Below are 26,333 nucleotides of genomic sequence, written 5' to 3' on the forward strand. Positions count from 1 at the left end.
GAGGTCATGGTTTGATTCCCATCAGGGCACATGCCCGAGATGCAGGCTTGATTCCCAGTAGGGGGCGTGCAGGAAGCTGCCCATCAAGGATTCTCATCATTGATGTTTCTATCTCTCTTCCTCTCCCTTCCTCTCTGAAATCAATAAAAATATATTTTAAAAATAGATAGCCCTGGCCGGTTTGGCTCAGTGGATAGAGCGTCGGCCTCTGACCAAAGGGTTCCAGGTTCGATTCCAGTCAAGGGCATGTGCCTTGCTTGCAGGTTCCTTCCCTGCCTGGGTTCTGGTCAGGGCTCATGTAGGAGGCAACCAATCAATGTGTTTCTCTCATGTTACGGCCAAAGGGGCCTGCTCGGGCGCCACTTGTTACAGCCAAAGGTGACCCTGATTTGGGGGGGTGAAAGGATTGAGAAAAGACAGACAAGAGAATGAAAGCTGGGTCTCAGTGGGACGCTGCTCCCTGATGAGGAGACAGCGCCAGTGCCCACAAGCCCTGTCTTTATTTTATAGCAGATGCCACGAGGCAAAGTAGGGGCATGATCAAGTTGTTTACAACATTCTCTGAGTTCCAACCTCACTCAACTACATGCACCTGAACTCTAGCACAAGGCACGTGGGGCTACGTGTTCGGACCATAGGTTCAAGCTGACAACCACAGCCATTGGCTATGATTGTGCTGGGAGGGCCCTGCCCTTCCAGCTGGGACTTGCACGTGGCAATGAGAGGACCCTGTCCTTTCATTAGTCCGAGGCTTGATCCCGGCCAAAATACTGTAGCCGTGCCCCACATATCCCCCTTTATTTCTGTTTTTAAACACGCCCATTTACATTATCCAAAAAACTCTAAACAAATTATTCAGCATCATCAAAACAGACTTCTGGTTATTAACAAAACTATAGACACAGCAATGTTAACAAGAAAGAACAAAACTCTGGCTGATAACAAAGCAATACCAATGCAAAATCAAACTACAAACATGTCAACATTTTCAGGATATCTTACTCAAAGTCCTTAGATTTAGCTCCGCAAGATTTTACAGAAAACTGACAGTTCACCAACGCTAGCACAGCTTCCACTTGCTTTTCTAACATTTGCTTGGCCTCAGTCGCCATCTTCTTCAGCTGGCTCCATGCTGATACCTCGGTCACTGGCGTAGTAAGATGCCGCTGATGCGAAGATGTCGTAGATGCGAAACTAGTCCCCTAGATCAGGCTGGACGGTTGACCTCGGCACTGAGTAGGCATCAGTCCCAGTCACATCAGCCCTGTCCACGCAGGTGGAAGTCTGGTCCCTTCTCAGCCTCTTTCTTTAACCGCAGCTGCATGGAAACGAGCAACCCTCAGTCCTGCAGAGCTGGAGACTTCCAGCTCTGAGTCTGGGGTCTCACACAGACCCAAAGTCCCAGGGAGCTATCAGGTTGCACAAAGATAACCAAAGCCTAGAAACAATGCAACTGCTGCAAGAGCTTACAATCTAGGTCTAAAACAAAAGTAACTTCCTTAAACATCATCAACCACAGCCATCTTCTGCTTTACAGTAGCTTAAACAAAACCTAGGAGATTTCTACCTTATTTTGTACCTCCTAATTACTTATTTTCTACCACTTATTTCTACTTATTTCTCTATTCCTATAGTTTATTTCTACTGCTTATTTCTACTTATTGCTCTATTTCTACCACTTATTTCTACTTATTTCTTACTTCTACAGCTTATTTCTACCGCTTACTTTCTACAGCTTATTTCTCCTACCGCTTATTTCCTACTGCTTATTTTCTACTTATTTCTCTACCTCTAACTATGAACTATAGGTAGGCTTGGCTGCCCTTGCCCAAACCTTCCTAGGTTGCAACCCCGGCTTACAGAACCATAGGTAGGCCTGGCTGCCCTTGCCCAAACCTTTCCTGGGTTGCAACCCCCGCTTATTTCTACAGCTTATTTCTACCACTTATTTCTACTTATTTCTCTATTCCTACAGCTTATTTCTACCACTTATTTCTACTTATTTCTCTATTCCTACAGCTTATTTCTACTGCTTATTTCTACTTAGTTCTCTATTTCTACAGCTTATTTCTACCACTTATTTCTACTTAGTTCTCTATTTCTACAGCTTATTTCTACCTTACCTATCTTTAGCTTAACAAAACCAAAGAGATTTGTTATTCTCCACTGCCTATTTCTACCGCTTTTTTTTTGTTTGTTTGTTTTTAGGGATCCACTTCTTTTTATGCTTTTCTACCTTATTTCTTTTCTATTTTTTACTTATTCTCTCCTTAAGAAATTTAAAAATGCTTCAATTAAGCATTGCCCCATGTTTTACACCGAGCTATTACCAAACCTCGGCTCCCTACCTTACTTTTGCTTTTAGCCTTACTTTCTGCTTGCAGCCTTTTTTTTAGTGATCGCCTTCCTGGGATCCTGAATTTCCCAAGTTTTACACCGAGCTAATATTACCACACTTCGGCTCCCTACCTTATTTTTGTTTTTTGGCCTTCTTACTTTTGCTTTTTTTTTTTTTTTTTTTAAATATATTTTATTGATTTTTTACAGAGAGAAAGGGAGAGGGATAGAGAGTTAGAAACAGCGATGAGAGAGAAACATCGATCAGCTGCCTCCTGCACATTCCCTACTGGGTATGTGCCTGCAATCAAGGTACATGCCCTTGACTGGAATCAAACCTGGGACCCTTCAGTCTGCAGGCCGACGCTCTATCCATTGAGCAAAACCGGTTAGGGCTTACTTTTGCTTTTTAAGCTTACTCTCTGCATGTGCCTTGGAGCCTCCTTTCACCTGACCACTTTTTAAATTTCAGGCCTGTTCCAACCCCACTTGTTACAGCCAAAGGGGCCTGCTCGGTCACCACTTGTTACAGCCAAAGGTGATCCTGAGTTGGGGGGGGGTGAAAGGATTGAGAAAAGACAGACAAGAGAATGAAAGCTGGGTCTCAGTAGGACGCTGCTCCCTGATGAGGAGACAGCGCCAGCGCCCACAAGCCCTGTCTTTATTTTATAGCCGATGCCACGAGGCAAAATAGGGGCGTGATCAAGTTGTTCACAGCATTCTCGTGAGTTCCAACCTCACTCAACTACATGCACCCGAACTCTAGCACAAGGCACATGGGGCCACGTGTTCGGACCCTAGGTTCAAGCTTACAACCACAGCCGTTGGCTATGACTGTGCTGGGAGGCCCCTGCCCTCCAGCTGGGACTTGCACGTGGCAATGAGAGGACCCTGTCCTTTCATTAGTCCGAGGCTTGAACCTGGCCAGAACACCGTAACCACGCCCCACACTCTCACATCGATGTTTCTCTCTGTCTCTCCCTCTCTCTTCCACTCTCCTTAAAAATCAATGGAAAAATATCCTCCGCTGAGGATTAACAACAAGTAAATAAATAAATAAGAAAGATATGACAAAGGCTGACCTTGAAAGAGCTTGTATCTAGAAATCTATGAACTATGAACATTTTTAGGCAGAAAAAGCATCTTCTTTCTAAACAACTCAAAATATTGCCAATTCATGGCTTTCTTTTTTACTTTCTCTGAACAGGAATTAAGATTTATTGGGGGGTGTAAGGAGGTGTCAGCGCCCAAGCGAGTGCAGGGCCTGCCATTTGTCCAGGGGACCAGATTAGGGGTGCATTTGACCCCACAATCATCTGGGATGAGCTGCTTCTCAGCCACCATGTCTTCAAACTCATCCACATTAAACTTAGCAAAGCCCCTCTTCTTCTGGTGGCCAGGGAACTTGAACTTGGCTCTATGTAGGGCCTAAATCACATCCTCCTTGTTCTGCAGCTTGTGCAGATGGATATGATGGCTTGACCAATCTTGGCCTTGACCACTGTACCCTGGGTTTTCCAAAGGCACTCCTGCCAGCCCCTCTACAGGACATCTTGTTGATACAAATGACGTGGAAGAGGGGAGCCACACTCAGAGGTGAAAGCCATCTTTGCGGCAGCTTTTCACCATGTACGTATTGGCACAAAAACGGGCATCATGCTCATCAGGCGCCATGTGGCCACAGGGTGGGAACTCCTTCACTCCTGTCTTCTTCCGCACCAGGTCAAAGAGGTGGACGTTGGCATCAGGGACACCTCGGCGGGAGGGAGACTTTGGGTTTGGCTGCTTGTTCTTAGAACACCTGTAACACTAGGCAGGTTGGCAGCCCATGGCGACATCAGAATCTTCAGTGGCACACCGAAGGGAAAGAGATTCATTTGGTTATGAATTAAATGTTTATCGAGCATCTGCTTATGTATAGGGCCAAGCTGTGGAAGATCAATAAGATGTCCTGTAGAGGGGCTGACAGACTAGTGCCTTTGGAAAACCCAGGGTACAGTGGTCAGGGCCAAGATTGGTCAAGCCATCATGTCCATCTGCAGAGGCTGCAGAACAAGGAGCATGTGATTAGGCCCTACATCCTTCTCTTAAGGAATAGAGTCTAAATTACAGGTTGTTATATACACTTGAAAAAGGAATATCAATGCAAGACTTAATAAAAGTAGATCACAAAACAAGTCAGCGTATGTCAAATGTAGCATATGATCATGGGAGGAAGGACTCAGTAATAAGGAGGTTCTAAAATTACTGAAAATGCCCGTTAAGCACAGCACTAGCCAGAGAGGATTGGAAGGAAAGGGGAGACCGCAGGAGAGCAGTGGGGCTGCACAAGGAGCTCTGGGCCAGGTTGCCCAAGCACCTGTATGTAAGTTGGAAGGTCAGAAATTCCCCAAAAATTAACCTAGACCTTTAACAAGAGTCAAGGGATACTAATGCTCAGAGTGGTTGAGACTGGAATTCTAAAGACAGGAAAATTTTAATTTATTAATTCACATTTGGATCAAGAAGATGAATAAAAAAGGAATTGAGCATCTGTGATGGTAACAGATGTCAGAGGGAAATCAAAGCTACCAGTTTCCTATTTTACTTCATCTTCGTCATGGAGAAAGCTTCCATTTGGTCAGGTTAGAATATTACAAAGAGAAAAACCAAGCCCAGGGCAGGAAGAAAAGACAGGGAAAGGACACTCAGCAGTTTAAATTAGCTCCGTTTGTCAGGTCAAGAGAAAGTACTGCCCAGGATACTAAGAGGATTTTTAGAAATGATCTCAGAAGCCAGAAGTCTCTAATTAGAGTGAGGGTCCCATTTCAAATAGGGAGAAAGGTTAATATACAAATCCAGAGACCAAGTGGTCTGGTGTTGATTTCTAGCAAAGTTCTGCACATGATTATTAAACTAGAACAACAGCTGTTATTAAACTAGAACAGCTTGTATGGGTTCACTGTGCATAATCACAGCAAAGGAATGACTTTTCAGTTACTAGCGTAAGTAGATTTGGATTACATACAGAACCCGGACTGTAGTAGGCTTTGGACAAAACATTTTATTATCTGTTTATGGGCAAGATAAAGCAATCTAGACTGCATAACAACACAGGCCAGTGAATTCATCGGTTAAACCAGGGGTGGGCAAACTTTTTGACTCGAGGGCCACAATGGGTTCTTAAACTGGACCGGAGGGCCGGAACAAAAGCATGGATGGAGTGTTTGTGTGAACTAATATAAATTCAAAGTAAACATCATTACATAAAAGGGTATGGTCTTTTTTTTTTTTTTTTTTAGTTTTATTCATTTCAAACAGGCCAGATCCTACCCGCGGGCCGTTGGCCCGCGGCTGGGTTAAACAGTGGCCCAACTTTCTTTCATCTGACAATATTAGACTGGAAGCAATTTTCTTTTCTTTTTTAAGTTGAATTTATTGGGGTGACATTGGTTAATAAAACCATACAGGTTTCAAGTGTACAGTTCAATCATATGTCATCTGCATACTGCATTGTGCACTCACCATTCAAAGTCAAGTCTCCATTGCCATTTATCCCCCCTTTGCCCAGTTCCAACTCCACCCCCCCCCCCTTCCCGCTGGCTATCACATACTGTTGTCCGTGTCTATGTCACACACACACACACACACACATGCACGAAGGTGCTTTTTTTTGCTTATTCCCTTCACCTTTTTTCATCCAGTTCCCCAACCCCCCGAACTTCCTCCACTCTGACAGCTGTCAGTCTGTTCTATGTATCTATGTGGAAGCAATTTTCTAATTGAATGCTCTAGTTCTCTGACATTAAAAAAAAAAAAAATAAGAATTTATGTAAGCAGAAATCCAGACTTGCCATCAAATTTTAAATCAAAAGAAGCTGGGGAGAAAATCTGGATTTCAAATTGTTTCAATAATGTGGAATAAGCCAAAAAAACATGGTGAAATTTAATAGTCTCACTTTTCGACTTTTAAAATTCAAATTGCATCTCAACATATGGTACACCAGATATTCTGAAGCATGCTTCTTCTCAAAACACCTCTATCCTAGATAAAATAGACTTTGTCATGTGTTGCTGGGCTGAACGTGTGTCAAAATAAGAGTAGGGGACAGTGAAAAACAAATAAATGTAAAATGCAAGGTTTTCCCAAGACCAAACATATATATCAGACCCTAAGCAATATTAGTAGATCTTATCCAGCTCCAATGTGGGATAGCTGAACCTAGAGTCCCATACTTATCAGGACCCTTGAAATGAGCCGAAGTGGTCTCAGATGGGTAGCATTCCTTCACTCCATTCCAATGATAAACAAAACAAGGATGCTTTCTGTAGGAAAGCACCCAGGAGTCTCATAGATACGATTAACCAAACAGTGATTTGGGAAACATATCTGAAGAGATTACATAGAATTCAGCATGGAGTGATATGACATGAAAATGTTTTTGAAAAGATATGGAATATGCAGGACAGACTGAGAAGACCAAAATCCATTCAATCAGCATCACAAACAGAGATAAAAATGGAGAGGCCATATTAGAGATAGTAATGGCTAAGAATTTCCAAGGTAGGAAAAGGACATGAATCCACAGATACACAAAGCATAACATATCTAAAGCAAGATACATAATGCCAGGAAACATTGTAGTGAGACTGCAGAACACTAAAGACAAAGATCTCTTTTTAAAAAAATATATTTTACTGATTTTTTACAGAGAAGAAGGGAGAGGGATAGAGAGTTAGAAACATTGATGAGAGAGAAACATCGACCAGCTGCCTCCTGCACACTCCCTACTGGGTATGTGCCCACAACCAAGGTATATGCCCTTGACCGGAATCAAACCTGGGACCCTTGAGTCTGCAGGCCGATGCTCTATCCACTGAGCCAAACCGGTTAGGGCCAAAGATCTCTTCTCGGGCCTGCTGAGGTCCTGCAGGGAGCCAGGGCACACATCTGTATGCATGGATCACAGCCTGGCCTCCCTTCGGGCTATGGGGCAGGTGAAGCTAGGAGAAGCCAGTTGTGAGGTATAGCTATCATCTGCTCCTTTCTGTTAGTTCCCAAGTGGGTTATTTTTATTTCAAGCCGTAAAGTGGGCAGATGGCAATTAGTAGCTAGTGTACATTTCTTTTTTTCCTCTTTTAAAAATATGTTTTTATTGATTTTAGAGAGAGGAAGGGAGAGGGATAGAGAGCTAGAATCATTGATTGGCTGCCTCCTGCACCCCACCTCCCCCCGCACTGCGGATCGAGCCTGCAACCTAGGCATGTGCCCTGATCAGGAATCAAAACGGGGACCTCTTGGTTCATGATTGATGCTCAACCACTGAGCCACACTGGTGTACATTTCTTAATTGCCTGCTCTGTACTGGTACTGGGCATTGTGCTTTGCATGCATTATCCCATTTGTTCATCTTCACAACAGCCACACATATGGTGTTGTTATGGCCACAAGTTTAACACATGAGGGAGCTAAGCTTAGAGGTTAGGTGACTTGCCCAAGGTCACATAGTCAGCGATTGGTGCAATAGAGACTTGTCTCCTGAATCCATGCTCTCAACCCACTGCTCCCATGGTGCTCCATGAGCACCTTTAGGGCTTGTGTAAGACTGACATTTTGCAGACTCCATTGACGTTGCAAATGATGGAATGGGCATTGGGGGGTGTTCAGGAAATTGCGGCTGAGCGTCTTTTCCTTAAGAAAAATGCACCTCTTTTCAGTGACGTCAGCTCCCCTCCATTGCAGCTATATGTGAGCCTGATTGGATATGATTGGTCTCCATAGAAACATAAGTTCCAATGACTTCTGCTTCCAGAGGAGTCAGCTTCCAATCTCTGAGAATTAATTACAAATATAGTCTTGAGACTTCATGTCACTACATTTACACGTGTGATCTCTGAGGCTGTGCAGTCAGGGCTGGGAACACAGGATTCGCTTTCTGGGAGGCTGAATCTGCCGTTTACAGAATCCACTCCGACAAGTTTACACCTCTATAAACAAGGGTATGATGGTATTGACTTCATAAACTTGCTCTAAGTATTACTAAAGTTGTAAACAACTGAGTGTTGGCTAATCCTCTCCCACCTACCTATTCCCCTCCTGCTGCCCCTGTTCCAACACTATGGTGACAAATTCATCCAGATTTGCTCAGGACTTTCCCTGCCTGTACACTGAAAGCACCCCCTCAGTCTCAGGCTGTTGCAGAAGACCCCAGAAAAACCAAGCGAAACTTTAAAGAAGTGGAGGAACACTGTTTTAATTACAGACTCCGGGAATAATTTCCAAATCTGAGTGAAGTAACATGCAGAGAGCCTCTCTATATATACCCCGCTGGGGTCTTTGTCTTGCAGATATGGTTAGGCCCCCTTTCGTGGGCTTACAGGAAGGCCCCCAGGTGTTGGGGGTTCCCAGGTCATATGGGACAATCTGTCCTGGGGCCAGCGATAACGACCTCCCCCCCACCCCAGGGCAGTGCATTGTTCAGTTTTTACGGCCTGACAGGCCTTGCAAAGACCAGTTTCCTCCTCAAGGCAAATGAGATGCTTGGTCACCCTCCCCAACTCCACAGAGAAGTCACAATAGTCCAGATAATATGGTGGCCATGGGGGTCTATAAGGTTTGAGTCCAAGATTTACATTGGTCATGCAAAATCATGACCATTCTGTGGCCAATGGATGTGGACTGATAGCTCAGGGAGGCAGGAAACTTATGAATCCAAAGGTAAGTCCAATGAACTAATTTTAGTTCAATGAGATCCCACATCCTAATGAGTCCCCAAGGGCAGGAACTGTCTTACTTATCTTTGTACCCCCGCCCCCCCCCCTCCCCCATACACACACACTTAGACTTAGTAGGGTGAATTGTTAAATGAGTGAATTGTGAAATCCTCCAAAACACCCACAGTGCAAGATGATCCCTAGTCCCAGGTTTGTGTCAACAAGTCTCCAGGGCTGATTTCTTAAGGTCCTGTGTTATGAATGTCACTGGCCTGCACCTAATCTGGTTCTGAGATGACTCTGGAGCAGGTTCTGCCTGTGGCGAGGCCTCTCCTCCTGGAGTGTGGTTCCTGCCTTGAGACTCACTCATGAGTCGCTTTTTGATAAGGATTGACATCTGCTCATGGTTGCTTACGTCGCCTTGTCTTTGGGATAGATGTAGTTTTCGTTGTGTAGACAAAAGGGGCCACAGGCTGACCTGACAGCTCAGGGGTGGCCTGCATGGCAGTCTTGCAAACTCAGAGACCTAAAGTAACCACAAAGGATGGTCTGAAATTAAACTTTAACTAAAAGCAGTTATGGTGGGCAGTTACGTCCTAGGCCGGTATCTTCACTGACAAGGTCAACCTTTACCTTAACTGAGCCTATCTGTCTTTTTGCATCTATGATAACATTCCCTTAAAATGTCTGGGTAACTTGTAACTTCCCTTTTTCTGGAGCCCCTGGGGCACAACCTAATGTTGTTCTGGGCGCCAGGACAGATACCACAAATTCCTTCACTATCATGTTAATTGATCCTGCACCCACCTAAGTATGTGTCCATCATTTTACTTTTTATCCAATCCCAGGGGTTTCCCTTGCTTTGCTTTATCCTTCCTCCTTAATCTATCACCAATGAATTTGATGTCACCCACCTACGTCCCTCCTTTGATTGCAAATGTATAAATACAAATGTAACCCCACCATTTTCTGGAGCATTATCTCAATGCCTTGAGGTTCTGCTTCCCGGCATATGTTAACAGTTTGGCTCAAATAAACTCACAAAAATTCTTTACAGGTTTCAATGGTTTTTACGTTAACAGTTGGATTTCTAAATAATTGCCCAATGCATGATGATGACTCCTAGAGGACATCACACAACCTATTGAGGTCTGCTAATCACAGCTTGGGTGTCTCCCAAGCTCTCATGCCCCTTACGTGCTGGGTAAGCAGGGGGTTCCAGAATACGGAGAGAAAACGTCCCCATTTGCTGGGAGTCTGGGGCAGGGGGCAGGGACGTGGATTATCTCAGTGATCCAAGCTGGAATACTCGTGGGTCCGTGTCACCAGTAGGTGCCAGGGGCGACATGGTGTAGGAGACAGACCAGGTGCTTGTACTCAGGGGTTGAACGGTCCTGGCAGTGCCTTTCCTAGCTGGAAGACCTGAGGCAAAGAGATGGACCCTCCCTGAGGCTCAGTTTCCTCACCCATAAGATGAAGATAAAGTAGTACCCTAACTGGTTGGGTGGCCCTAACCATTTTGGCTTAGTGGATAGAGCATCAGCCTGCGGACTCAAGGGTCCCAGGTTCGATTCCCTTCAAGGGCATGTACCTTGGTTGCGGGCACATCCCCAGTAGGGAGGGTGCAGGAGGCAGCTGATTGATGTTTCTCTCTCATCGATGTTTCTAACTCTCTATTCCTCTCCCTTCCTCTCTGTAAAAAAATCAATAAAATATATTTAAAAAAAAAAAAAAAGAGTAGTACCCGGGTGGTAGTGAGGTTTAAAGGCCTAGTACATGAAAAAGACAATGGGTAATATGGGGCCTAATACAGCTCAATACCTGTAGTTGCTATTACTGTTTTATTACTGCTGTGATCCAACATTAGCACCCCAACAACATTGTTCCAAGGGGAGAACACCCCCCAAATCAACAAATGCAGTCTCAAATAGCAGCACGTACTAAAAGTTAGGTGCTGAGGTTAGGAGCTTTTAAATCATATTCTGCGTCCTGGGTTTCAGTCACCGGCTGTCCTGTGGACACCAGGGGAAGCTCCTTTAAGAAATTCCGTGAGATGCATAAGTGGTATTCCTGCCCCAAACGCATTCCCCGAATCTAATCATGAGGAAACCTCAGACAAACCTAAACTGAGGGAGATGCAACAACATGACTGGCCTGTACACTTCAAAAGCATCAAGGACACAGAAAACAGAGAAGCCAGCGAACTGCTCAGGTTAGAGGAGACAAGGAGACAGGACTGCTGGGGGCAATGCACACTCTTGGATCGGATCCTGGGCCAGAAAGGAAAATTGCTGTCAAGGACATTATTTAGTGTAACTGTTAAAATTTGAGTAAGGTTCATAAATTAGATAATATCTTATAATTGCTAAACTTTTCATATCGTCCTGTGGTTATATAAGAGAATGTACTTGTCCTTGAGAAATTACCCTGAAGTGTTTAGGGGCAAAGGGTCAGAATATCTCCAACTAATTCTTTAACAGTTCAGGAAAAAAAAGAGAGAGACATCCTTATATATAGAAAACTAATGAAAAAGCAAATGGGGCTAAATATTCATTGATGAGTCTGGGTAAAGAGTACACAAGAGTTTGGGGCTATCTTAGCAACTTTTATGCACGTTTAAAATAATTGAAAAATACAACATGCATAGAATAAAGCTGAGACACTACCAAACCCTTAAGAAGAATAAGACCCTGTGCAGTCAGGCGGCAGCCAGCGCCCTGCTCAAGGCCCACGCGTCAGCAGCTGTGGGAAGCCCTCCACCTCTGGGACTTGTTTCCTCACCGGCCCCTCTCATGGTCGGCTTGGAGAGGCCTACTGTGTATTAACAGTCAGCTTTAGGATCGGCCAAAGAGGCAAGGACACGTCCTGGGGCATGTTTGCTCTGGTGGTAATGAGAGAAAGGCAGCGGGCCCAGTGCCGTGCGTGGCCAGGAGGAAGAGGTGGCCTGGGGCTTCAATGGCAGCGGGCGACCTGCCTCAACCTCTCAACCTCGGTGTCTCATGGAGAGGTCCGGGTGAGAAGCATGGCGGTGCCCACAGGGTCTGTCCCAGCACTGAGATGCACAGACGGTGAACTTGGCTCCCCAGGAGAGGAACAGTGCTGACTATCAGCCAGAAGAGGGCGCTGTTTTCTCCCGTGCCATCCTTTGACCCGCAGGCTTTTCCACTCTGGGGGTGCCCAGAATGGTTTCACAGATCTGCAGATCCCAGGGGCAGGAGTAGGGTGAGGTGGATGAGGCAGGGTCGTGAAAGCTCAGGGTTGGGTTCTGTCATTATTAAAGATGTTGGTACTTTGTTCATCATGGATGTTTCTGCATTAATTTTGGTTATTCAAAATATTGCATTAAAATATTATTTATCTGGATTATTGAGTTGTTCAGCTCCCGCTCACATTTTGCATCAGAGGCCAGCGTGCCATTCGCCTCACTCTAGTCCCCCTGGAAGATCTAAACCAGTCATTGCAACGGCATCAGCACAGAATTTTCGACTGGCCAGCCAAGGTCCAAGTTAACGTGCCCTTTTGAGTCTATAAAGAAAGGGTTGGCAAAAGAATCAATCCTGAGAACCCGAATTCCTGCCTTTGATATCACTTCACAGTCAGCGGCTGGGGCCTGACTTCTTTATCTCTCAATGTTCTCATCTGTAAAATAGTGATAGCAATCCATTCTGTGCACAGTTCATACTGAAGACAGAATATCCCCCTGATTGAGACACTGTGCTAAGCCTGCCCTTCAGTTAGAAACTCAATAAATTGTCACAGATCTACCGTGTAAGCACTCTCACAAGGTGGTGGAGAAGCTGGGTTCTGGAGTCAGTCAGAGCATCATATCAGGAATTCAACCATGATTTATTGGGCACCTGCTACATGCCAGACCTGTTCTAAGCGGTGCACACACACATAGGTGTCCCTGCCCCACAGAGCTGTCTGGGAGGCAGACAGACATTAGACAACAAAACAGAAGAACTAGGCCATGAAAGACAGTAAGAGGAAAGAGCCTGATGGGCTGAGGGGCCCAGCAAGGCTTCTCTGAAAGTGGCATTTTAGCTGAGACCTCGAGATGGGAGGAAGCGAGAGCATTGAAGGTGGAAGAGACAGCTGTGCAAAGGCCCTGAGGTGGGAACTGAAAGCTAGGTCGTGTGAGGGGAGCCCAGTGGGGGAGGAAGAGGAGAGGAGAGCCATGTGACCTTGAAGAGGTGCATAAGTAAAGGCCTCAGTAAGGAGCTTGGCCTTTATGGCAGATAAAGATCATTTCAAGGGTTCTCATCAGAGCAGTGCCACACCAAGGCCGGCCCTTCAGAAAGGGACCTGCTTGAGGTCCAGGCAAGGCCTGTGTGGAAGATGCTGCATGAGGTCTAAACTCAGGGCCTGGCCCTAACCGGTGTGGCTCAGTGGATAGAGCGTCAGCCTGCAGACTCAAGGGTCCCAGGTTCAATTCCGGTCAAAGGCATGTACCTTGATTGTGGGCACATCCCCAGTAGGGAGTGTGCAGGAGGCAGCTGATCGATGTTTCTCTCTCATCGATGTTTCTAACTCTCTATCCCTCTCCCTTCCTCTCTGTAAAAAATCAATAAACTGTATTTTTTTTTAAAATAAATAAACTCCGGGCCTGCTTCATTGGCTGGAAACCATCAGACAAAGGTGAGGTCTGTCTCCCTCAGGCAGCTTTACGTAACACACCTCCCCTGCGCCAAACCCCAGCTGGTTGTGAAACGAGATGACTGGAGCAATCGGCATACATTACAAGAGTGTTGCTGGGGCTCATTCCTTGCTAGACGAAGAGTAGCATCACCCATGGAAACACCTGTTTGGGTCACGGGACTCATCGCCTGCCAGTATCGGGGACTTTCCCACAGGCCCCTTGTTTCTTGTTGCTGCTTTGGGTGACTCAGCTCGTGGCACCTTTACTCCCTCTGGAATCCCCATCTTGCCTTCCTCAAATTCTGAGGTGTCCTTCACCTCAGTGTATGGGCCCCCCCTGACTCCTGCCCACCAGGGCCCGGGGTGCATGGCCGTGGCTGCCACTGTGTCTGAACTCTTGGACCGCATTTCTGCCCATTCATGTGACTTGCATGGGACTCCTTGGTAGGGACCGATTGGCAAGACAAGAACTTGAGCTTACGGCCTTGAAGGTCTGACTATTCCTGTAATTGTCAAGGTGGACGTTGCTCAAGATATTAAATGGGATTATATGGGGTTCCATTGACAATAAATTCAGAACTTTTCAGAACATTTAATATGCGAATGTGGATTATAAATCTCCAGAAAGAAGCGATATATATTTATCCATTTCTCAGGAGCATCCTGTAGACGAGTGTTGGAAGTACATCCCCCAGGAAATGCCATCCGTAGCCCCTGAGCGGCAGAAGAAAGGACCCCTCGGTGTTTAGCGTGGGTCAGGCCAGTGCTGCCCTTCCTTCCAGGCCCCAGGCTCCTAAGGGAACTGCCTCCCCCTCTCCAGTTCCCAACACCAGCCCAGCAGGGGATGAGGGAAGGTTGCGGTTTTGCGGTTTTGCCCAGCCGAGCTGGCCAGCACAGCCTTGTCACCGGCCCTCCCTTGCCGATGCCTCCTGGAACCAGGTGAAAGCTGCCCACAGCTTAGCTTCACAGAGACACGTTGCCATGGACATTGTTTAATCTGCTTTAAACATAAAAAGCTTTTAGCACTTTTTTTAAAATTACTAAATAAGTGCATGTTTTTAAAAGAACTATCAAATACCAAAGTGCATGCGGTAAAAAGTGGAAGTCCTTCTAGCCCAGGGGTGGGCAAACTTTTTGACTGGAGGGCCACAATGGGTTCTTAAACTGGACTGGAGGGCCGGAACAAAAGCATGGATGGAGTGTTTGTGTAAACTAATATAAATTCAAAGTAAACATCATTACATAAAAGGGTACGGTCTTTTTTTTCAATAGTTTTATTCATTTCAAACGGGCCGGATCTGGCCCGCGGGCCGTAGTTTGCCCACGGCTGTTCTAGCCGTTGAGTTCCTTACTGAGGCTCTGCCTGGTTTGGCAGGGAGAAGGCTGGTCTGGAGTCAGCAACTGGGTTTGAATTCCAGCTCTGCCAGATGCTAGCTGTGTATCCTTGGGCACAAGCCTTGGTTTGCTCATCTGTGAAATGGAGGTGCCACAGGAAGAGGTTGAGGGAGTAGTGAGTGAGATGAAGCACAGGAATTTTTTGAAGCAAAGGGCTTTTCTTCCAGAACCTAGCTACTTTTTAAAGTCCAATTCCATGCAATGAGTGTGCTAATTACAGAATGGGGCCAATCTCTTCGGTCTGTTCATGTGACTTTTTTTTTTTAAGTCCTCAAGGGCAATAGCTATATGCAGAAACCACTCTTCAGAGGTTTATTTTATTTTTCAAATTAATATTTAAATTATCGAAGTTAATAATGCAAAAACAAATTCGTTCGATCATCTTATAGGTTAGCTGATTTTTCACGCTGGGAACGAAAATAAAACCTTCCCCAGGACCTTGACAAGGTGGCGATTGCCTTGGAAAATGCCATGCTTTTCAGTTCGGCTTATGAAAGTTCTTATTCTTTTTATAAGGCCAGCTAGGATGCCAGGTATAGGATGCCAAATTAAATTCGAATTATCTAAAGGTCAGATGTACTTCGTGCTCTGTATTTTTATTTGCTACATCTATCAACCCTGAATCTAGCAAATGTAAGTGATTACTTTTAAGGGCTTATGGGCCCATTTACAAAATTTTAAAACTTTTTTTTAATGTTTAAATTGTACCCTATTTTCTTGTAAAGTTTTTTAACTGTCTGAACTAACAAAAAGCTATCTTTTTATAATACTAAATAATTCTAGCTCTAATAAATTGAACTTATAAAACCCTGTTAACCTAAATTTTTTTAAAATTTTATTGCTTGATTTTAGAGAGAAAGAGGAAGGGAGGGAGGAGGGAGAGAGAGAGAGAGAGAGAGAGAAACATGGATTTGTTGTTCCAGTTAATTATGCAGTCATTGCTTAAGGCTTATATAAGCCTGGGCCGGGGATTGAACCCTAAACCTTGGTATTTTGGGTCAATGCTCTAACCAACTGAGCTACCAGGCCTCAACCTAAAATTTTTTTTTTTAATATATTTTATTGATTTTATACAGAGAGGAAGGGAGAGAGATAGAGAGTTAGAAACATCGATGGGAGAGAAACATCGATCAGCCGCCTCCTGCACATTTCCTACTGGGGATGTGCCCGCAACCCAGGTACATGCCCTTGACCGGAATCGAACCTGGGACCCTTCAGTCCGCAGGCCGACGCTCTATCCACTGAGCCAAACCGGTTTCGGCAACCTAAAATTTTTATAAATGTTCCAGAACTGTACGTTAACTCAGGTTTCAAATTAAAGTCACAAATCTAAGTTGATGCCCACCCCCCAGCAATTGAACATTTTATGTTGGCATTTTAAGATTGTCAATTTAATGGGCCAAAATGTTACAAGTTTATAAAATACCACATATATACAAATCCCTTCTTAAAAGACACAAAAAATGTGTGCCTCACTTAATTCTTCCTCCAGTTGGGAGATGCCAATTGTCAAGGCTGACAATCACCACCCCATTGGCCAGAGCTCCACTCACCAGAGATTCACCCAGGCCCAAGGTCTGGGCCATAGGTAACAGGGGATTCAGCTCACCAGGAGCTCAGGAAACCCTTACATCCTTCCATGTACTATTTGGGGTTATCTTCTTAGAATGCCTGGGTGTTCTGACCAGAGATTTTGGCCAGGCTGTTGACTGGACGTATGTTGGCAATATACATACTTCCCCTGGGCTACGGCCACATGCCCGTCACTTCAAGAGGAGGTGGTCCAGAGATCCCAACCCTGGTTTCCAGTTATGCTCATCATCTGCCTTCTTCACAGAAGGATTTGCTTTGCCAAAGTCTGGAAATCTCACCTGGGTTTACAACTTGACTGAACTTTATATTTCTTATGATTTGCAGATCTTCGGATCTTCCTGCCCAAATCTCTAAGAGTCCATTTCCTTGAGCTGAAACCCTCCAATTCTTGCAAAACTTTCTTTCTTGGAGCCACATGGCTCTCACAGGTTTTAACATCACATCCGTTTGGATCCTGGATCCCTCCAGGGGCTTTAAATGTCCTTAAAAGCCCAAGGACATTTCTCTGACCCATCCTAGCATACCAAGGATCGCTCGCCCTGCAGCACACTGCTAGCATTTGGTGTGTTAAAGTACACACAGTAAAACGGCCTTTAAAAATTATGTCATTCGAACTCGACTTGACCTTAATGACGCCCATCAGAGTGGTTGCAGAATCAGAGCCTGGGTGCGCCAAGGGACAGCTGGCTGCCAAATCCCGGTGCTGGCAGAAAACAGCAGAATTCCCTGCCCCTGCCTCCCTGCCCCCCACCGGAGGCTCCATCACCCAGGTGCCCTCTGGGGCGCACCACTTCTAACTTTATCCATTTTCAGGAAAAGGCACAAGGCCTTTTGGGACCACGGGAGAGATAACCAGATGCCACAGCTGGCTCCCAGATGTCAGAGTTGGCTCGGGTGGAGATACAAGTGACTTTGCCGGGGATGGTGCCTAAATGAGGCAGGCCCATTTCCTTACCAGAGTGACAGAAACAGGGGATCCTAAAAGACAAGCCCATTTCCTTAGGGAATGAAACCCATGATCTTCAGTTCCTCAGAGAAGTGAAAGTAGCAACCAGGAATCCAGTAATTCCTGTTGTCTGCAGGCTTTATAAGTCTGCTGAGCACGAGGAGGTGGCCTGAAGACGCGCTGGGACTTCACACACTGCTGTTCTCGGGACACTGCTGTCCCCGACCCAGCCCTGAGCCCAGGAGCAGCGCCAGGATGTCTCAGCCGCTGGCCGCCCTGCTTCTCCTCCTCGCCATCAACGGCGCCCTTGCCCTCAGGATCTGCTCCTTCAACATCAGGTCCTTTGGGGAAACCAAGAGGGAAAACCAGAAGGTCATGGATGTCATTGTGAAGGTGAGCCCCTTTCTGTGGGAAGGATCGCGGGACCCTGCCCACTGCTTTCCGACTTGAAGAGACTCAGGAGGAATTGAACTAAAGTTAGTTCCTTGGGGAAGGTAGCAGCTGGCTTGAAATTTTATAACAATAACAACAGCAGTGATTATAATAGTCACTTAACCTCTCTGTGTCATTATCACCTCCCCATAGGACGTTGTTGTTGTTGTTTTAATTATTTATTGACGAGAGAGAGGCTCATTGATTTGTTGTTTCACTCATTTATGCGTTCATTGGTTGATTTTTTTTTAATTATTATTTTTTTAATTAAATATTTATTGTTCAGATTATTACATTTGTTCCTCTTTTTTCCCCCCATAACTCCCCTCCTCCCAGTTCCCGCCCCACCCTCCGCCCTCACTCCCCACCCACTGTCCTCATCCATAGGTGCACGATTTTTGTCCAGTCTCTTCCCGCATCTCCCACACCCCTTTCCCCCCCAAGAATAGTCAGTCCATTCCCTTTCTATGTCCCTGATTCTATTATAATCACCAGTTCATTCTGTTCATCGGATTATTTATTCACTTGATTCTTAGATTCACTTGTTGATAGATGCATATTTGTTGTTCATAATTTGTATCTTTACCTTTTTCTTCCTCTTCCTCTTCTTAAAGGATATCTTTCAGCATTTCATATAATCCTGGTTTGGTGGTGATGAACTCCTTTAGCTTTTCCTTATCTGTGAAGCTCTTTATCTGACCTTCACTTCTGAATGATAGCTTTGCTGGATAAAGTAATCTTGGTTGTAGGTTCTTGGTATTCATCACTTTGAATATTTCTTGCCACTCCCTTCTGGCCTGCAAAGTTTCTGTTGAGAAATCAGCTGACAGTCATATGGGTATTCCCTTGTAGGTAACTGAGTTTCTTTCTCTTGCTGTTTTTAAGATTCTCTCTTTATCTTTTGCTCTTGGCATTTTAATTATGATGTGTCTTGGTGTGGTCCTCTTTGGATTCCTTTTGTTTGGGGTTCTCCGCGCTTCTTGGACCTGTAAGTCCATTTCTTTCACCAGGTGAGGGAAGTTTTCTGTCATTATTTCTTCAAATAGGTTTTCAATATCTTGCTCTCTCTCATCTTCTGGCACCCCTATAATTCTGATGTTGGTACGCCTGAAGCTGTCCCAGAGGCTCCTTACACTATCCTCGCATTTTTGGATTCTTTTTTCATTTTGCTTTTCCGGTTGGGTGTTTTTTGCTTCCTCGCATTTCAAATCATTGACTTGATTCTTGCGCTCCTCTGTTCTGCTGTCGGGAGTCTGTATAATATTCTTTATTTCAGTCAGTGTATGCTTAATTTCTAGTTGGTTCCCCAATATAACATCGAGGGTCTCATTAGTTTTCTTGTAGATCTCATTAAGTTTATCGGCGGCTTCTAAACAGTTCTTGAGAGACCTTAAAAGTGTGGTTCTGAACTCTAGATCTTCCATTGACAATTTTGTCCTGTTTCTTTGTCTCCGCATTTTGTTATGCTTCCTTGGTGCACCCCCTAGTGGTCTTTGTTCGTGGTCTTATAGTTAAATCTTGATTGTTGTAGCTAATTCCAGGGAGGGTTTGACCTCCAGGCCAAGTGGCTATGAGAATCAGCTGTGTCAGCAGTGAGAGAACTTCTGTCCTCTAGGGAGGTGCTAATCTGGCCTTTGCCTGAGGCTATCCGGCAAATGCCTCTGTGCAGGGCTTGGCCGGGGCGGGTCGCACAGGATCAACAGGGTGGGCCGGAGAGAGCAGTTATGGTGGCTCTCAGTCCTGTCCCCAGGGGCTCTGCCTCTCTGAGTCCCAGCATCGGCTACAAAGCTCGGAGAGAAAGCTGCACTCGCTCTGACCGAAGCCAGGCAGTCCTGCTTCTCCCGTTTGAGTCTGGGTCCCTAAAGACTCGCCTGCATCTGGAGCTCAGAGTCTGCGACTCCCTCCCAATTGAAAACGCCAACCGCGCCCTCCGCCGCCAGCCCGCTCCGCGCGCGCGAGCACTCCGCACCTCAGAATTTGACTTCAGCACTGCGCCTCCTCTGAGTGTCCGTATGCGTTTCTCTTTCCTCCTAGTTGTAGGACTTCCACTCAGCCAGTGTTCCAGTGGTTCTGGGTGATGTCCGTTCCGTCTTTTAGTTTCACTTTTGAAGTAGTTGTTCAAAGCAGCAAACTCCGGCGTTAACCTATGCCGCCATCTTGGTTCTCCCATTGGTTGATTTTTGTATGTGCCCTGACCTGGGATTAAACCTACAACCTTGACATATCAGGACGATGCTCTAACCAACTGAGCTACCCGGTCAGGGCCATGTAGGACTGTTTTGAAGAATACATTAGTTGATAAATATAAAGCTCCTAAAGCAATACCAGGCTCCCACTAAGCTCAGGTAAGGGTGGGCTACTCCTATAATTCTTACCACCATTTATCGAATGCCGTGTCAGCACTCTAAGTACAAGATTTCATTTCATAACCCCCAGGAAGGAGGATACTTATCCCCCATGTAGAGATGATGCACAATGAAAGGTGAAGTAATACCGTACAGCTTGTGGGCGGGTGGGGAGCTGGGGTGCCAGCCAGCCTGGTCTTTTAACCATCACTGCAGCACAGATTTTTACTTGCTTTCTACCTTTCTTTCTTCCTTTCCTCCTTCCTGCCTGCCTTTTCCCTTTCTTTTTTCTTTTTCTTTCTTTCTCTCTTTCTTCTTTTTTTCTCCCCTTTCCCCTTCTTCCTTTCCTCCTCCTTCCCTGCCCCCCACCCCATCAACCTTTTCCCCACTCCCAATTCTAATCTTTTTCTCCACTTAGATAAGACTTTTCTTGGATAATATAACCAACTAGAGGCCCGGTGCACAAATTCATGCACCCAATGGGGTCCCTGGGCCTGGCCTGCAGGATCGGGCCCAAACTGGCTTTCCAACATTTCCCAAGGGATCCCAGATTGTGAGAGGGTGCAGGCTGGGGAGGGATGTGGGAGGTTGGCCATCCAGGAAGGGACTGCGGAAGGGCTCCAGGACGTGTCCGGCCCATCTCACTCAGTGCCAATTGGCCAGACCCCAGCAGCAAGCTAACCTTCTGGTGGGAGTGTCTGCCCCCCTGGTAGCCAGTGCATATCATAGCGACTGGTTGACCGGTTGACTGTCTGCCCCCTGGTGATCAGTGCACATCATAGTGAGCGGTTGAGCAGCCTTAGCATATCATTAGCATATTATGCTTTGATTGGTCAAATGGCCGACCAGATGACCAGACACTTAGCATATTAGGCTTTTATTATATAGGATGCCTGGGAACTCTGCCCACACTTCTCTGGAGTCAGTTGACTCTCTTTATCCTACAGGTTAATTAATTAATAATTAATTATTTTTTGGTTAATCCTCACCTGATAATATGAATATATACATATATATATACACATATATATATATACCCAAAATATATATATTTCAGAGAGGAGGGGAGAGAAAGAGAGAGAGAAACATCAACAATGAGAGAGAATCATTGATTGGCTGCCTTCTGCACGCCCGCTACTGGGGATCGAGCCTGCAAACCAGGCATGTGCCCTGACCAGGAATTGAACCTGGGACCCTCCAGTCCGCAGGCCGGTGCTCTATCCATTGAGCCAATCTGGCTAGGGCTGAGGATATTTTTCCCATTGCTTTTCAGAGAGAGTGGAAGTGAGGGAGGGATGGTTGCTGAAAACTTTCCCAGGACTAGGACTGGGTGTTATGACTTTAGAAGCTCTGAGGCACCAACCATGCTGTAGTGGGTATGCCAGGAGCCTGGGTTCAGATCCCGCCGGGCGGCAGGTTAAGTGAGCTGGGAAAGTCCCTTCTGCTCCCTGAGCCTCCAGGGCCTCTCAGGAACATGGGCCTTCCACAACCTGGAGCGGAGTGTGGCTGAGCAAAGTCAAAGTGAGTCAGGCAACAAGGCAGGTGATCGCAGACAGGAGCTGCCGCTCTGTCAGTCGGCACAGTGGATTAGAGTGAGGACTAGCACACTCTGTTCTAGCTCAGATGGTCCTCGCAGACCTGCTCATCCCTGCCCTTTGGATGGTGCCCAAGGCCTTGGGGATGTCGGTTTTTAGCCAGGACAGCCATGCCAAGCCTATGGCTCAACTGGAAACTGACAGGCGAGCAAACGATTTCCCCACTTCCCCGTGGGGAAGGGCCCCTGGAGAGTGGGTGCTACTGAATTCCTGTCGCCCTCCTCACTTACTCCACCCGGGAAATGTCACCACAGGCTTAAGAGGCTGACATTTTGTTCTTTGGTGATTCCATGGAGGGGGCCTACAGTCAGCATCTCCCTTAAGCCACTGTGTCCTAGAGGGCTGACTGATGGACAGCCCATCACACCAGACACCACCCATGTCTGAAGTTGTCAAGGCCCCTGACCTTCCCCATTGTTGCAAAACCATCCTGTAAACAGAGGCCATCGGAAAACAGAGCCACCCAGAGCACTGGGGCCTGACTGGCCCTATCCGGGCTCTTCCCCACCATGCTGGCTGCTCTGTTTGGGGGCATGAAAGAGGCTTTCATAGGCTGCCTGCTGCCCCAGATTTTTCTAGAGTTCTCCAGGCTGCCCCTTCCCCTCTCCCCAGGCTCCCCCGTGACACCCCTGCTGGGATTCCCTCACCACTAGCCATGCACTGCCCCTTCTCCCCTCCCCTCCCCTCTGTGAAGAGTCAGGACAGTCTCACTGGGTTTCAGGGCTGAGAGGCCTTCCAGGGACCCTCCTCCTCTTGAGGTCCTCCTCTTGGGGAAATGGAGCCAGGGGAAATATATTTTTCCTTGTCTGAAATATATTTTTTCTGGCCTGAAGTTGGGGCAGAAAAAAATGTGTCATGAATGAATTTGAAAACTGAATCTTGACTGTGAGGGAAACACAATGTAATATTAGGTTGAAAAAATAGATGAAAACTGTATGATAAATATTGCCATTGTTTGCTGAGCATCTGTTCTGGGCCGTGGGCTGGACAGAATTTTATATCCACTATGTCACCGAATCCCTATGCGGGGGAATCATCCCAGTTCCCAGATAAAGAAGCTGGCATTCAGGGAGCTTACGTGGCTTGTTCAAGGTCACACAGCTGGTGAGTGACAGAGTCAAGACATGAATCCAAGGCCCAGCCAGTGTGGCTCAGTGGTCGAGCATTGACTTATGAACCAGGGAGTCACGGTTTGATTTCTGGTCTGAGCACATGCCTGGGTTGTGGGCTGGATCCCCAGTGTAGGGAATGCATGAGGCAGCCGGTGGATGATTCTCTCTTATCCCTGATGTTTCCATGTCTCTCTCCCTCTCTCTTCCTCTCTGAAATCAATAAAAATATACCTTTAAAAACGACATGAACCCAAGGCCATCTGACTCAGAGTCCATACTTTGAACCAATGGGCTAGTCATTTTGCTGCCACTTTTGTCAATAGATATAATGGGGAAATCATGTGGGAAAGGAACTTCTTCTGCATTCTTTACCCACTAAGCTCCTTCTCACCTGTCAGGGCCTTCAAATGCCCTCTCCTCCTCAGAGCTTTCCTCGGTGTCTGGGCAGAAGGAATTAGTCATTCCTCAACATTCCTACAGCTGTGCCTTGTTTAGTCCAAATGTCATGTCCCTCTCATGGTAGCTAGTTGTTTCCATTTGTCCCTCTCACTGGACCATCAATCAGTCTTTCAGGGCAGGGCTGTGTTTTAACAGGTTGGCATCATGGCCTTAATAGTCACACCGACCAGAGTTCAAATCCTGGCTGCACCACCTCTGCTGGCTGTGCCTTTCGGCTCGTCACTCAGGCCTCTGAGCTGGTTCCCTCCTGCGTGTCAGGCACTAACGGTCATTCACAGGGCTGGTGAGGCTCGGCGTAGGCTCACAATAATGTCAGCTCTTACAGTCATTATCATTGTGGTTATACCTCAATATCCAGCCTGGTACTTTTCATTTACTACGGGTTTAATGAATATTGATTATTATTATAGTAATTATTCAAGGAAAGCCGAGAGGTGGGAAGTCGCGTCTGATCATAGGCTGTGGATTTGGATTGCCTAGGTTCACATTCTGCCTCTGCCACTGGCTGGGTGACTCTGGATACACTTCTCACCTTTCCAGAGCCTCAGGCTCCTTGTCTTTAAAATGGACACGGTAACAGCACCTCCCTCAGGGAGCCCTTCATATATTTTAGGCAAGAATTTAATTAATTTAACAATGCACCCAATTTGATACTTAAAACATAGTAAGTGCCCCCCAAAAGGTTTTTTATTGTTTGTAGTAAGTGCTCTCAACCCCTTGGGAATTCTCTCCCTGCAGGTCATCAAACGCTGTGACATCATACTCCTGATGGAAATCAAGGACAGCGCCAACCAGATCTGTCCCTCGCTGATGGAGAGGCTGAATGGGTAAAGATGGGGCCCAGACCCTCTGTGGGTTCAAGATCAAGTGCAAAGGCACCTGTAAAGCCCCAGGGAACTGACTTAGCGTGAGAGCAAGCACTCACTCTGACCACCAGTTCATGTGGCTTCCAACTCTGTTAGCCACGGTTCTAAGAACATTCAACCAGCTAGCTTTAATATGATGAAACAAAATAAGGGAAACAGATGGGGAGCCAGAGAAATGAAAGAAACAGACAAGAGGCTGAGCTGAGAAGTGCTGTTCTCAAGAAAGATCAGGTGCCAGTAGGAAATATGAAATGACCACAGACTGGGATGTTATGCAGCCATTATAAATCATGTTTACTGCAGAACAGGTTAGACCTAAACAGGCCAGCATGGAAAGATGGCTGCAACTGAACAGAACAAGTTCAGAATTGTAGGTAGAGCAACCCAGTTTATTAATCACATCACATTATAGAGGAATAAGAGTATGTTTGAGTTTGCATGGGCATAGAAGAAAAACTGGAAGGATGTGCTCCAACCTGTTAATTGTGCTCACTTTGGGGGGCTGGGGGGCTGTGATTGGGGATCATTGTGTAAGAGGCCAGGGAAGGAATGGGGAACATTTGCTTTTTATTTTATACCAGAGGCCCGAATGTCGTGCACTCAGGGGATCCCTCAGGCTGGCCTGCGCCCTCTTGCAGTCCGGGAGCCCTCGGAGGGTGTCTGACTGACGGCTTAGGCCCGCTCCCTGTGGAAAGCGGGCCTAAGCCAGCAGTCGGACATCCTTAGCGCTACTGCGGAAGTGGGAGAGGCTCCCGCTACCACCGCTGCACTTGCCAGCCATCAGCCTGGCTTCTGGCTGAGAGGCACTCCCCCTGTGGGAGCGCACTGACCATCAGGGGGCAGCTCCTGCGTTGAGCGTCTGCCCCCTGGTGGTCAGTGCACGTCATAATAATCGGTCGTTCTGCCATACGGTTGATTTGCAATTAACCTTTTATTATATAGGATAGTTCTACATTATTTGAACATTTTACAAAAAGCCTGAATCGATTTTACAAGCTAAAAATTACAAAAATAATGTCCTCAAATAGTTGTACATAACGTTGGATTATATTTATAATTTATAATTTATATTCTTTCTCAAAGAATAATCCACCTGAAAATCACCACAGAGTGAATTAAAAGTGCATATTCAAGAGCCTCAGGTCTATGGAATGAGAATTTCTGTGAGAGGGGCATCTTTATTTCAACAAACTTCCCAGATGGTTCTGATGCATCCTGATTAAACTCTTATAATATAATGTTTCTTTGTAGATACATGATAAAATTAAACAAACTCAAGTATACAATATGTGCCAAGTAGTTCAATTATGTAAAAATAAATAAATAAATAAAACAGAACAAAAAAACGTATAAGAGATTTAAAAGCAGTGAACCAAAATGTTGACAGTGGCTATCTTAGAGTACAAATTTGTCAGGAATTTAAATGGGATTTCTTCTACATTTTTTCTCTATTTTCCAAAATTTTCTACAGTGAGAATATTACACTCCCCTTCCTTTTTGCTTAGGAAATACTTTAAACATACTTAAAAGCACAGAGAAAATGAAAACAAACAGCCTTGTAGCCACCATACAGCTAGAGCAGCAGGACATCTGGCCATTATTATACTTTTGTAATTAGGAAAACTCACATAGTTGTTTAGAAGTGAATGGTCAGTCCAGGCGGAACAGCTGTGGCCATTCTCCTTCACACAGACGGTCCCTGGGCTGGTCCCCACAGCCCCCTTCCCTCCCCCGGGGCCTTGGTTTCTCATCTGAAAACACAGAGTAGGAGCTGAGCTTCTCCTTTTTGTCGTCAGCAGGTATTCTGTTTCTGGATCTGACCTTTGACAGGAAAGGGGGCCTGCAGCACAGGGTTTAGGCACCGATGCTCAGCTCAGACACTTGGGTTTGGATCCTGGTTCTGCTCAAGCAACTGACCAGCC

At 46.0% G+C, this 26,333-nt stretch overlaps 1 protein-coding gene across 2 annotated transcripts in view; it reads left to right on the plus strand.

Annotated features, from left to right (window-relative positions):
• Window positions 1–26,333, plus strand: part of DNASE1L3 (deoxyribonuclease 1L3) — a 43,582-nt gene that overhangs the window by 4,546 nt on the left and 12,703 nt on the right. Inside the window, exons 2-3 of one of the 2 annotated variants that reach the window (XM_081105949.1) lie at window positions 17,739–17,995; window positions 24,284–24,372. In XM_081105949.1, the coding sequence (XP_080962075.1) occupies window positions 17,858–17,995; window positions 24,284–24,372 (227 nt within the window). In that variant the 5' untranslated portion in view covers window positions 17,739–17,857. Of the gene's footprint in view, window positions 1–17,552; window positions 17,996–24,283; window positions 24,373–26,333 lie in introns of those variants that run through there. The other variant, XM_081105948.1, reaches the window with a different exon arrangement.

The sequence above is a fragment of the Myotis nattereri genome (genome assembly GCF_964212035.1).
Source record: "Myotis nattereri genome assembly, chromosome: 14".
Classification (NCBI taxonomy): domain Eukaryota; kingdom Metazoa; phylum Chordata; class Mammalia; order Chiroptera; family Vespertilionidae; genus Myotis; species Myotis nattereri.